The sequence below is a fragment of the Fusarium keratoplasticum genome, chromosome 12 (assembly GCF_025433545.1).
Source record: "Fusarium keratoplasticum isolate Fu6.1 chromosome 12, whole genome shotgun sequence".
Classification (NCBI taxonomy): domain Eukaryota; kingdom Fungi; phylum Ascomycota; class Sordariomycetes; order Hypocreales; family Nectriaceae; genus Fusarium; species Fusarium keratoplasticum.
Window position 1 is genome coordinate 1,157,969 of NC_070540.1, and position 11,480 is coordinate 1,169,448.

General features: G+C 51.5%; 4 protein-coding genes across 4 annotated transcripts; 1 reads left to right on the forward strand and 3 right to left on the reverse strand.

The window, feature by feature from the left end:
- Positions 1-1,333: 1,333 nt before the first annotated feature.
- On the forward strand, positions 1,334-3,274 carry NCS57_01399200 (MFS domain-containing protein; the record flags this gene model as incomplete). The annotated part of the gene is made up of 4 exons (XM_053063609.1): positions 1,334-1,569; positions 1,625-1,895; positions 1,949-2,291; positions 2,343-3,274. 4 exons carry the CDS (start codon positions 1,334-1,336, stop codon positions 3,272-3,274), a joined length of 1,782 nt encoding a protein of 593 aa, XP_052906942.1.
- Positions 3,275-4,238: 964 nt separating this feature from the next.
- NCS57_01399300 (uncharacterized protein) lies at positions 4,239-5,277 on the reverse strand (the record flags this gene model as incomplete). Its single annotated transcript, XM_053063610.1, has 2 exons — positions 4,239-4,998; positions 5,051-5,277. 2 exons carry the CDS (start codon positions 5,275-5,277, stop codon positions 4,239-4,241), a joined length of 987 nt encoding a protein of 328 aa, XP_052906943.1.
- A 3,008-nt stretch (positions 5,278-8,285) lies between these two features.
- NCS57_01399400 (uncharacterized protein) lies at positions 8,286-8,785 on the reverse strand (the record flags this gene model as incomplete). The annotated part of the gene is made up of 2 exons (XM_053063611.1): positions 8,286-8,708; positions 8,783-8,785. The coding sequence occupies 2 exons, from the start codon at positions 8,783-8,785 to the stop codon at positions 8,286-8,288; spliced, it is 426 nt and encodes a 141-aa protein (XP_052906944.1).
- Positions 8,786-9,116: 331 nt separating this feature from the next.
- NCS57_01399500 (Phenylacetate 2-hydroxylase) lies at positions 9,117-10,828 on the reverse strand (the record flags this gene model as incomplete). The annotated part of the gene is made up of 4 exons (XM_053063612.1): positions 9,117-9,488; positions 9,543-9,865; positions 9,919-10,552; positions 10,610-10,828. 4 exons carry the CDS (start codon positions 10,826-10,828, stop codon positions 9,117-9,119), a joined length of 1,548 nt encoding a protein of 515 aa, XP_052906945.1.
- Positions 10,829-11,480: the final 652 nt, after the last annotated feature.

The following is an 11,480-nucleotide window of genomic DNA, read 5'->3' on the forward strand; positions in this document are numbered from 1 at the left end:
TGCAGGAAAATTACGCGGCCCTTGACCACCAGTTAAGCTTGTTTGCGCCATGAGTTGTTTATTTCCAACTCTCTTTTTGACTCAATCGCGTGGTTCAGGTACGCAGCAGCCATCGCTAAACAGCAGTGAAAAAAAACAGCGAACATGGGTGGACAGTGGGCTCACCAGTAGCGAGTGGAGTGATGGAGCGGCTGACCAGCAACCAACAACCAACAAACCCCCCTGAAGCCGAATCCCCTGTAGCGCTTGGCCATCCAGAATGCCGTTGGTGACATTTCCCAAACGTGATAATCAAGCCTCGTTATGCGGCCATGGCCGGAACTGGGAATAGCTCATAGGGCTACCGGGACCAAAGCAAATTTGAGGTCCCCACGTTCGGGAACCTCTCGAGCCACGCCAAGATTTCTCGACCTTCGTTGCGCCAAGCGCGGACTCTCGGCAGGGATGTCCTCAAGGGTCCGGTGAGTTGGGTGCAAAGAACACATGGCCCGCCTGATCATGAACCCTTGTCTTGAAAGTGTCTTGATCATGCTTTGACCCCACGCGAGAAAGAAGAGAAAAAATAAGAAAAAGAGGAGAAAAAGACACAAGAGCTGAATCATTGCCTTTTGTTGGTTCGTTCAAGACCCGCAGTCAAGCGAGTTGGGAATTAAAGACTCTCGCGTTGTATACCCAAATTCGACCTCCAACCTGTCATGCAGCGTTGTACACATGCACATTGAACCCATGATTCACACGCAGACACGCAAAATTCACGGTACCTCAAGCTCATCGAGAGCAAGACCATCACGCTCATTCGATCTAATCGATCAGATTAGATAAAAATTTTTCACTACCTGACTCTGACTCTCCCTCCCTCGGCTCAAGCCTCCCTCTTCCCTAGCTCCCTCACCCCCCCACCCCACGACGGGCATCTCGCTGCCCGCGCGTTCCAGACCATGTAAACCCAGGCCTGTAAGTGGCTGCAGCAGCTTTTTCGCCAGTGTGTGTCTGTTGGTTCATCCCAAAACAGCCGACTTCGGTGGGCTGGCTCTTTTAGCCACCACGCAACAAACGCAAGCTGGGGAGCCCTGAGCGGGAAAGCCTGATCTTATCTGATGGGTCTACTCTGTTTTTTCACTCTTTTCCAAAGGACCTTGTGTGGAGACATGTAGCACTAGCCGGGGTACAGGTGGCCCAGGTCTCTTTCAGCCGTACGTGCGGGTGGTTTTACAGTTTAGTTTAAAGATTGACTGTTGCGCTCGCATCCGAGCTTCTTTCTTTCCTTTCCCTCTTCAGTCTTGCCTTGTATTTGCAAATCTTCACACAAGTCTCTCTAGACAAAGCTCCGACAATGGCAGTCTTGGACAAGTTTAACGCCGTCATAGGGCGCAAGGCCAACAACGAGGCCGCCGAGGACCCCGTCACAGTCGCCAATGCGACCGCCGACGAAAAGGCCCACGACGGCATCCCTCCCGAGGATGTCGACCTCAGCGATGCTCCCACTGAGAATGCCCAGCACGGTGTGAGGGCCGCCGAGGCCATCACCCTCACCTGGACCAAGTGGTCGCTGGTTGCCGTCTTCATCAAGTGAGTCTGACTCTGGTTTGTTTTGGTGGATTGGAAATGCTGACCCTCCTTGTAGCATGTGGTTCATCTACCTCGTCAACGGTTTCCAGTCCAAGGTTCTCGACACCTTGACTCCCTACGCCTCCAGCGAGTGGGAGTCTCACTCCATCATGCCCGTCATCAGCACCGTCGCCTACATCATGACTGCTGCCGTCTACATCCCCCTGTCCAAGATTCTCGACATCTGGGGCCGAGCTGAGGGTTTCCTCCTCATGGTCGTCTTTGCCACCATTGGTATGGCCATGATGGCTGCCAGCCGCAACTTTGCCACTTACTGCGCTGCCACTGTAAGAGAAGCAAGCTATCAGATCGTCAAGTCTCACTTCTAACTCGCCTCTAGGTCTTCTGGCAGGTTGGCTGGTCCGGCCTCACCTACAGTATCGATGTCATCACGGCCGATTCCACTCAGCTCAAGAACCGAGGTCTCGCCTACGCCTTCACCTCCTCCCCTTACATGGTGACTGCTTTCGCCGCTCCCAAGTCGGCCGAGAAGTTCCTTGAGAACGTCGACTGGCGATGGGGTTTTGGCTGCTTCTCCATCGTCCTCCCCGTCGTCGCCGCTCCCATGTACTGCATCCTCAAGTGGCACCTCCACAAGGCCAAGAAGGCTGGTCTCCTCGTCCGTGAGGACAGCGGCCGTACCTGGCCCGAGGCCATCGTCTGGGGTGTCATGGAGTTTGACGGTAAGTGGTCAAGATAGTTTCACGCGTAACCAATACTAACTGTGTCAATAGCTCCCGGTGCCCTGCTGTTCGCCGCTGGTGCTGTCATCTTCCTGCTCCCCTTCTCCATTGCCAGCATGGCTCCCCAGGGTTGGGATACCCCTTATATCATCGCCATGATCATCACTGGCTTCGTCGTCCTCGTCATCTTCGGTCTCTACGAGCGCTTCGTGGCCCCCAAGCCCTTCTTCAAGTACCAGTTCCTCACTGACCGAACCGTCGTCGGTGTCTGTTGGTTGGATCTCATCTACATGATCGGCTACTACTGCTGGGCCAGTTACTTCAACTCGTTCCTCCAGGTCGTCAACAACCTGGGCCCCGCCGAGGCCGGTTATGTTGCCAACACTTTCGATATCGTCTCTGGCTTCCTCCTGTTCATCGTCGGTTGGGGTATTCGCAAGACTGGTCGCTTCAAGTGGCTCCTTTGCGTCGGTATCCCTCTGTACATCTTCTCCCAAGGCCTGATGATCCACTTCCGTCGTCCTGGTCAGTCCATCGGTTACCTCATCATGTGCGAGGTCTTCATCTCCATTGCTGGATCCGTCTTCATTCTGTGCATGCAGATTGGTATCCTCGCCGCTGTTGACCACCAGCACGTTGCCACTGCCCTCGCCGTCCTGAGCGTCACTGGTAACATTGGCGGTGCCCTCGGAAGCACCATCTCTGCCACCATCTGGACCAACACCTTCTACAACAAGCTTCTCCAGTGGCTTCCCGAGAGCGCCCTCCCCGAGGCCGAGAACATTGCTGGCGTCATCGATTACCAGCTTGCCTACCCCATGGGCTCTCCCGAACGCCTGGCTATCCAGCGCGCCTACGGCTTCGGCCAGGCTAGAATGCTTGCTGCCGGAACCAGCATCATGGTCCTTGCCTTTGCTACCATCTTCCTGGTCAGGAACTACGACCTCCGGAAGCTTCGCCAGACCAAGGGTATGATCTTCTAAGAGGCGAGCGCTCAGCGTAGCCTTGCAGAAGTATCGTACAATTTCCAGACTGTAAAAAGTCCAGTTGGGAGGACGAAGCTGTTCAAAGTCAAATTTACCTAGTAGCTAGTTTAAAACCACCTAATAAAACCATGGGCAGCTATCGCGCCCACAGGAGGGGGCATTGGATTGCCTCGTTTGTTTCACTCTTTTTTGCCGTCCCAACCATGCCAAGACAAGTCGTTGCCAGCCCTTTTGCCTCGGGCATTTAATGTGCATGGCGCTAACAGGCACCCTTGATGCTAAGACGGCTGCGTTATCCGAGGATCGGCTGCTCATTCTTGGCAAACCGTTCGAGGTGTGGTGGGTGGTGGTCTCCATCGAGGCCGTGGAGGGGCTTGGTTAGCTGTCTTGGCTGTGATGGGGGCTGCATCGACCTTGGCTGCGATAAGATTAGGCTTGAACAGGGTATATATCGATTGAAACATCATTATCGTTTACGGATAACGTGAGCTCGGACCCAAGAGAGTAGGAGGTCACTTGACTACGTTGTCTTTCGCTACTGATGTATCCTTGACAATGGATGGCTTCGTCCATTACCTACCTACCCTGAATACACGCCGTGAAGATAATGGACTTGCACGCTCCCAGCAGCTCACCAGTCTCATGTATTTATTGCGACCAAGTTATTGTGAAATGATTGCAATTTTTCTTACGCCTTGTGGCGTTGCGTTGCGTTGCGTTGAGTCGCCTATTGCATCTTTTGCCTCCCGAATTGCACCATGTTCACTTAGTTGACCAATTTTTTATCATCCTAACATGAATAGGTGATTCACTTGTTATTGTGATTGAAATTCCCAAGACCGTCTCATTCAATCATCAATTAGCAAGAAGCTTGACGCTAATATGTTGTAAACTCAAAGCATTCGCATATCTAACAGCATACAGTCTACCTAACTCACATTCTATTTTCCCACTCATCCTCTCAGGCCTTCCCCAGAATAAACTGCATGATACCATGCTGAAGACCTGTAACAGCAACACTCCCATGATCCTCTCCCTCAAACTCGCGCGTCCAGATACTTGACACACTCGGTGACTTTTCCAGACGCTCCGCCAACTCCTTGGCACAGTCCCTCATCTGCTCATCCTCGGAGCAGTCCTGTCTCTTCTTGAAATCCTGCTCCGACTCGCCGGGCTTCTTGACCAGATCCTGCTTGCCCGTGCCCCAGGTGACAATCAGCGACAGTGGTGGCTCAACGGGCTTGTCGCGGGCGATAAATGCTGCTTCTTGCTCCTTGACGAGGAAGTGGTTGTTCCACCAGATGATGGGGCTCGCGGCAATGTATGTGTGAAACAGATTAGGCCTGGTAAACATGGTGTTGAGAGTAAAGATGCCGCCGTATGAATGTCCAAACAGGGCCTTCTTTCCAGTGTGCAGCGACGCCTTGGGGAAGAGCTTGTCGTGGACGTGGGTCATGACCTCGTGCTGGATAAAGTCGAGGAAATCATGGGCCTCGCCAAACTCGATGTCGGTGCGAGGGTTTCCATTCGAGTCAAGAGGCAGGTCATATGTGCCGTCCGAGCTGGGAGGAGTGAGATCAGGTCCCCGACGGAAGTCGTAGACGTATTTGCCGGGGGGATAGCCGACGCCTACAACTACGGTGCGTGTGCTGTTTGTGAATTCCAGGCGGCGGGTGACGTCGACTGCTGTGAAGAAGTAGGCATTTCCGTCTACGAGGTAGCTGCGGATGGTCAGATATAGTGGTTGAGACTTGCTGGTGAGACGTCACTCACAGAGTGTTGACAACTTCATTTTCCGGCGCGACCCGATCCTCTCCCCAACACAAAGGCCAAGCGACCTGGACGAGATAATCTCCTCTCTTGGTGTGAGCAATCCACTCGCACGTGTTGGGCACGCGAGCGTGAGAGACTGCAGTCATCTGCGTCATGGTTCTTCTGCTTAACTTGGACAAGAGGCGTTGGTGGTTATGAAGCCGGATCCGAAGGAGGGCGCGTTGCATATTTTTGCCGCAGCTGATTGATAAACAGGAGGGACCATCTGATAATTCCCTCCCTCGGCTCCGTTTTATGGGTCCTCGTTAAGGGGTCGTGTTGCGGTATCGGGGCTTTGGGCGGTTAGATACGGCAGAAATTGAAGGGCATGGCCATGTTGCAAGCCGGACTCTCCGAGGACGTTCAACTCCGTGGCTATAGATGGTTGGCACGGCAGGACGGTAACATGTCTTGTACTCGTCTTCATCTTGTTAGTGGCTACCCTGCATGTTAACCGTGTTCGCTTGCATCCCTGTCTGGGGTATTCCACTGCACGTCGAACGTCGAACCATTATCGCCAACTGCCGGACCACTCTCGTGCAGGTTCGCTCATCCATTGAGATATGTTTTGTCAGCTCAGCCTATGGGGCCGTTGAACTGCCGTCGAATCTCTTGTTTCTCCACTCCTCCATTCATACAATCTTGTCCCGCACATTTGATCATGCAGGGTATTTGCATTGTACCCCGATGAAACCGGATCTCCAGACTTGGCTGCGGGGATATTGTACAGATGCCAAGGACGAACAGGTCTTGAAGACTGAGATCCTCGTCATATGAAAATGCAAGGGATGTTGATCTTGTAACTAATCCCTGACACCGGGCAGTTAATCCATCAGGACTAAGTGATGCCAATGTTGTTTGGCTGTTGGATATCCTTTTCAGTATTGAGATTACTTAACCGATAATCTCGTGATTATCATATTGTCTTTGTGGGCTGCCTTTGATTATCCACAGCATAGCCATGCGTGTCTTGCATGCGGACCTGGGGTTCAACAGAGTTTAAATGCAGAGTCAGGTTAATCACTTGCAAGCTGTGACTTGGTCGACTCTTTGACCTTAGATCGGCTGTTGTGGACTTGCGATATCTCATTCAGCAGGCCTAAAGTATCTGGAAAGAATAGTAGTGCTCGCGAGAAAGGATGCAGGGTTTGGCAAAGCGTGGCCTTCGTCAATGACCTACGGCTTTGTTTGTCTAAATTCGAGACATTGGGATCACTTCAAAGCGGGACACAAGTTTCTAACAGGCCGATATCCAATTGGAATTGCCACTATAACAACCAGGTCCATATCCAATTGAGATTACCGCTATATCAACCCATTGACCCATCTAGATCCTATCCTCCACAGAGCATCTAGCAGTTTCGCTGGCACACAGCCTGCCAGACGGTCATGCACTGCTGGCGGCCAGCGGGGGGTTCACCCTGGCACTGGCTGACCTGCTTGGCGAGACACTTGGTGTAGCTTCCTCCGGGGCAGGCGCGGGCCTCGAGGTTGTTGAGCTTCTCAGGCTCAGGGGCGGCAACGCCGACAGAGGCGAGGGCCATGACGGCGATGAAAAGCTTCTGCAAAGAAGTCAGTAATCAGATCTCGAAAGCATCCTGATGGTGCCAATGAGTGACTTACGGCGGGGGAAAGCATCTTGAAGAGTTGAGAGGAGGTTGATTGATGTTGTGGATTGAGAGTGTTGTTGTGGTGATGGGAGAGGATGCTTTCTTGAAACCAGGAAGATGATCAGCTATATATACTTGATTCTAAGCTCATATAACCTCGGAGAGTCTTTCATTAACATAGGTACATAGCATCACCAAGGTCATTGTGGTCGTGGCTTCGTGGGTCTGAACAACTATCATGGGCTAACATCCTGCTGCGCAAAGGACCAACAGGTCACATCGTGAGTCTTCCCATGAAGTCCCTTGCAGGCCTCAGGCGAGCTGATAGGCTGATGACTGACTATGGATCTGCGGCGAGGGCCCGGCTCATCCTCTGGTGGGGGTCTGCCTGGGGTTGAAGGCTGGGGGTGAGCTAACTTTTTATCTAATCTGATGGATTAGATCAACCGAGCCCACTCCGTATGGCAATGTATGTTGGCTCTATGCTTGTTGGGCGCCCCTGCATAGGGCGTTCTCATCCACTCGTACCTGCTGTGCCTCTCCCGATGTAACTGGGATCGCAGAATTGGCTCATGCGTGCTCTTGGCACGTGGGCGGGAAACTAGAGGAGCAACGGAGGGTGGCGACGACCCGGCACAGATATTGCATGGTGGGATGGGATTTGGGGTTTCCTAAAATAGACATAACTGACTTAACAGTCTGTTAGATTGCAAAAGTTGAATGTTGTTAGAAGACGATGGTTTTCACTTGCTCTTCGAGGTTGCTTGTCTCAGACGTCGTGTCATATGGATTTGACCCTTCAAAAATACCTAGAAAAACAAACAGTCTTCTACCAATGTGATATGCAATAGCATTACTGACACAAGAAAAATAATTCCTTAACCACGGATGGGGTATAACGTGGGGGCGATGTTGTCATGTGTTGTAAACGTGGACCAACATAGTTTTCCAGGCCTTGAATCCTATTGTGCCAAGCAACAACAAAGTGCATGCGGCTAGATCCAAAGAGCAGCAATGCTACGTCCTTGAAGCAGTTTGAACGGGGCTATCCGCCCTTTATCCGGTAAGTGAACGACTCTAGCACATAGCAGGGGGTTCGGACATATCTGTACTTGTACCTATTCCAAGTATCCATCCCCTTCTGTTATCCCTATGCGCACGTGTGTTGAACGTTGGCTAAATAACCAAAGAGCGAGCTAGCATAACCTATGGTGTTTTGAATAGTGTCCTAGGGACCAGCAAAGGATAGACAAGCTTGGACGAGAACATGACTGCCAGGGTTTCTGAGCTACAAACTTGTCTCTGACTTGATGTAGAGTTTTACGAGGGATCAGCGTAACTGGGTAGGAATGGGGATCCTATGGGTCATTTTACAGGCGCAGAACCAACAGAAAAACCCACAGTTGCCGGCCCGTGCCTGGGGAAGACAAGACACAGCGACAGCTTTTCCCGTGCTCAACTCGGTTGTGGTCCATTATTCCTCCTGGTACTTTTTCTTGGCCATCGGGAATTCTTAAAAGACTGGTCGAGACTCTCCTTGTGTGTTCCTACACGGTCGAGCAGGATTTCCCGCGAATCGTACGCTATCAGACCATGGCGGGATCTTCGCAGCTATTGCTTGTATTGTCCGGCAATCCCTGCTGTGCTATTCCGAAGTCGGGCATGCGGCCGTTGCAACGTGTGATTTGTACTCTGTGAGCTCTCGTGTGTAATCTTGATGGAAGATCCGGACATTTGTAGCTTCTGTTCCCCGATAGATATGGTGTCTCCTGGAAGGAATTAGAGATGTTGACGCTGGAGTTTCCGATATTCAGAAATTGAGGGAATCCTGATGTTAGGATCGTGTAGGGGAACAAAATGTTTGCCAAACAGGAAGCGATAGAGGCAACCATTGCCAAGCTTTTGGAAGGGCTACTGCCCCCATATTGCTTGCCAGGGTGGTGACAGGGCCTTCGGAGAAAGCTCTGACCAGACTTGGCATTTGACGATGCTGCAACCGAGATGTGGAACTGTCAATCCACTCGAGGAAGTAGAGAAGAAGTTGCGAATGTAGTCGTGCAAGACGGAACTTACGATAAGGGACCATTGTTGATGTAGTGACTCCTTGGTTGGCACTTTTCTTACTTCCTTTCCACGGGGATAGAGAGGTCATTGGGCACAGTGACAAAGAGTATGTATTATTAAACTCGTCATCGCAGATAATAACAACAACAAGGCATATGTATGACTTCATGGCATCGTCAAGCTGAGTTTATCGTTGTGTTGAAAACTGTTCCTAGAAGTGTAGACTACAAGAGCGAGACAAAATTTTGATACAATCTACTGAAACTTTGCAAAACCCGAGCCCAGCAGTTTAGCACCATGTGTTTTCCTTCGCAGCCCCTTCAGTTTCTCTGAAGCCATGCTTTGTCCAACCTTTACAAGCCCCTCGTTCTCTCCTCTGCTTCGGCAATCCATTCTCTTAGTTTGGGCTCAGACCGGATCTTCAAGCCAACCTTGAACGGCTTGGGGTCTGTGGTCAAGGACGTGGGATTGGCGTTGCACTCGATCGCATCCATAACGGGGAAATCGGTCTTGTCCTTGGGAGGAAGCACTTCGAAGGCGGTGATGATGCGAATGTAGGCGGTGTAGAGTTCGCGGTTGGCCAAGTGCGAGCCAGCGCACATTCGTGATCCTGCACCGTATCCATAGTGTGGAGTGCCAATTTCCTTGTCGTCAAGGAACCGCTCTGGGATGAACTGGTTGGGTGACTTGAACCGTGCCTCGTCATAGTCGGCGGCGTAGGCATTCTTGACACAAAGAGTTAGTCGAGTCTTCGCAATTGATCAAAAGACAGAACCTACCATGAAGAATGTTGTGCCTGCGGGAATGACTGTGTCTTTGTAGGGAATGTCTCTGATGTTCACTCTAGGCAAGCAGATTGGAATAACAGTCCAATAGCGGAGAGTTTCCTTGACCAGGGCAGTAATGAAGGGAACTTTCTCCTCGACAAGACACTTCTCCCAAGCTTCGCCATTGGGATATACTTCCTCAATGGCCTTGAGAGCCTTGGCTTGAATCTTTTGTCCTTGGGGAGTCGCGAGATAGGCTACACCCATGATCAAATTTCCGGGAACAGTGTCGAGTCCAGCAGAAACCATGGTCAAACAGATAGATTTAAGCTCAGCTGGAACATAACAGTAAGCAACGTGCATAAAGTGCAAAGATTGGTCACGTTACCTTCGTTTAGCTTTGCCTCTGGGTCTTTGAGAATGTTGCCGGTGATGCAAGGCTTGTCGGTACCGTTGGCTATCCGCTGCTTCAGATCGTTGAGCATGTCTGTGAGATACTTGTCACGTCTCGCCCGGAATTCTCCAGCCGCCGAGTTTTGGGCTCCCCAGAGACGCAGCAGTGGAACATAGTCTTGCCAGTTGTTGCTCGTAGATCGGAAGTTGGAGATTTCGCGCTCCACGTGGGTGATCTCGTGGAGGAGCTCGCTGTTGACATCGCCATCGATACGGAAGCCATAATTGAGCGTCAAAGACGTATTGAGAGCAAACCGAGCGAAGTATGGGGACGGGTCCAGGTCACGGTTGCCGTTCTCGCAATCTTCAAGTAATTCCCTGATGCTGACCGTGGACTCGAGATCCAGGATTGGCATGTAAGACTGGACGGCGGGTCGGTTCAATGCGGTGGCGGCAGCCTTTCGACGGGCCTTGCAAGAGTCGTCCCATGGAGAAGTGCCGATCGTGAAACCTTGGGATGACGAAACGACAGAGTGAAACGTGTGAAAGGTTGGGCGAGAGATGAGTGCGGCCTGGTGGGTGATCCAGAAATGCTTGACAGAGTCGTATGAATTGACAAAGACGACGCGCTGCTAGGGTGAGTGATGCGCCTTGAGCAAGAGAAAGGCTTAAAAAAGGCCACTCACCTTTGTTCCAAGCCGCGTTTGGAAGACCGGCCCATACTTGGCGGCCCATTTCTGTGCGACTCGTGCATGGTCCGTCCCCAATTGAATGAGATTTCCAAAGATTGGAACACCCGGAATCTCCGGGATACCCTTGATCTTGGGAATGTCCGTCGAGTTCAGCAGTCTGATCAGTACGTACAAGACGACGACGCCGGCGAGGTAGAGAACTAGAGAAGACATGGTGAATAGCTGTAACCACGATGACTTTGCTGGAACGAATGGGGCATCTTTACGGCCAGCTTACGGCCCTTTTAATACCTGCAACTTCATCTACAGAGCTATGATGTTACCTATTGCCCGTCTCTCATTCGTCACGCATACGGTATCCCCAGATCTTGGAATACGGGGCTGGCCGAAAATGCGGGGATTGCTCCGAGACCCGAATCCGACGATTCCGATTCCGATTCCGTCATGCATCTACTGTGGAGTAAAGCGTTTAACATGGCCTTCTCATTATCCGGATATTAATTACGCTTGAAATACTTTTGACGGGCGAGAAGCGGTATCTAAAGTGTGAAGATGGCGGTTCGCAGACTCACGCGTTCTCCTCAGGCCAACCTGGTACTGAGAGGCATCTCCTGGATGTGTACTTTTATGCGTTTCAAGACTATGCCGATGGTAAACTATGATCTTCACCCGTGACTCCTCATTGCTACAGCACGGCTGCTCCAAGCACTTTGCTACGGCTTGTTACGGCATTGATGCGACCGCACGAAATGTGCGAGGCCCAGAATGGTGCTTATCAAAAGGTGCTTATCGAGAGGCAAGATTGACCCCATCCTCGGCACTTGTTCGTCCTCTCCCCGCAACCTACGTTAGGGGGCCGGGGTGA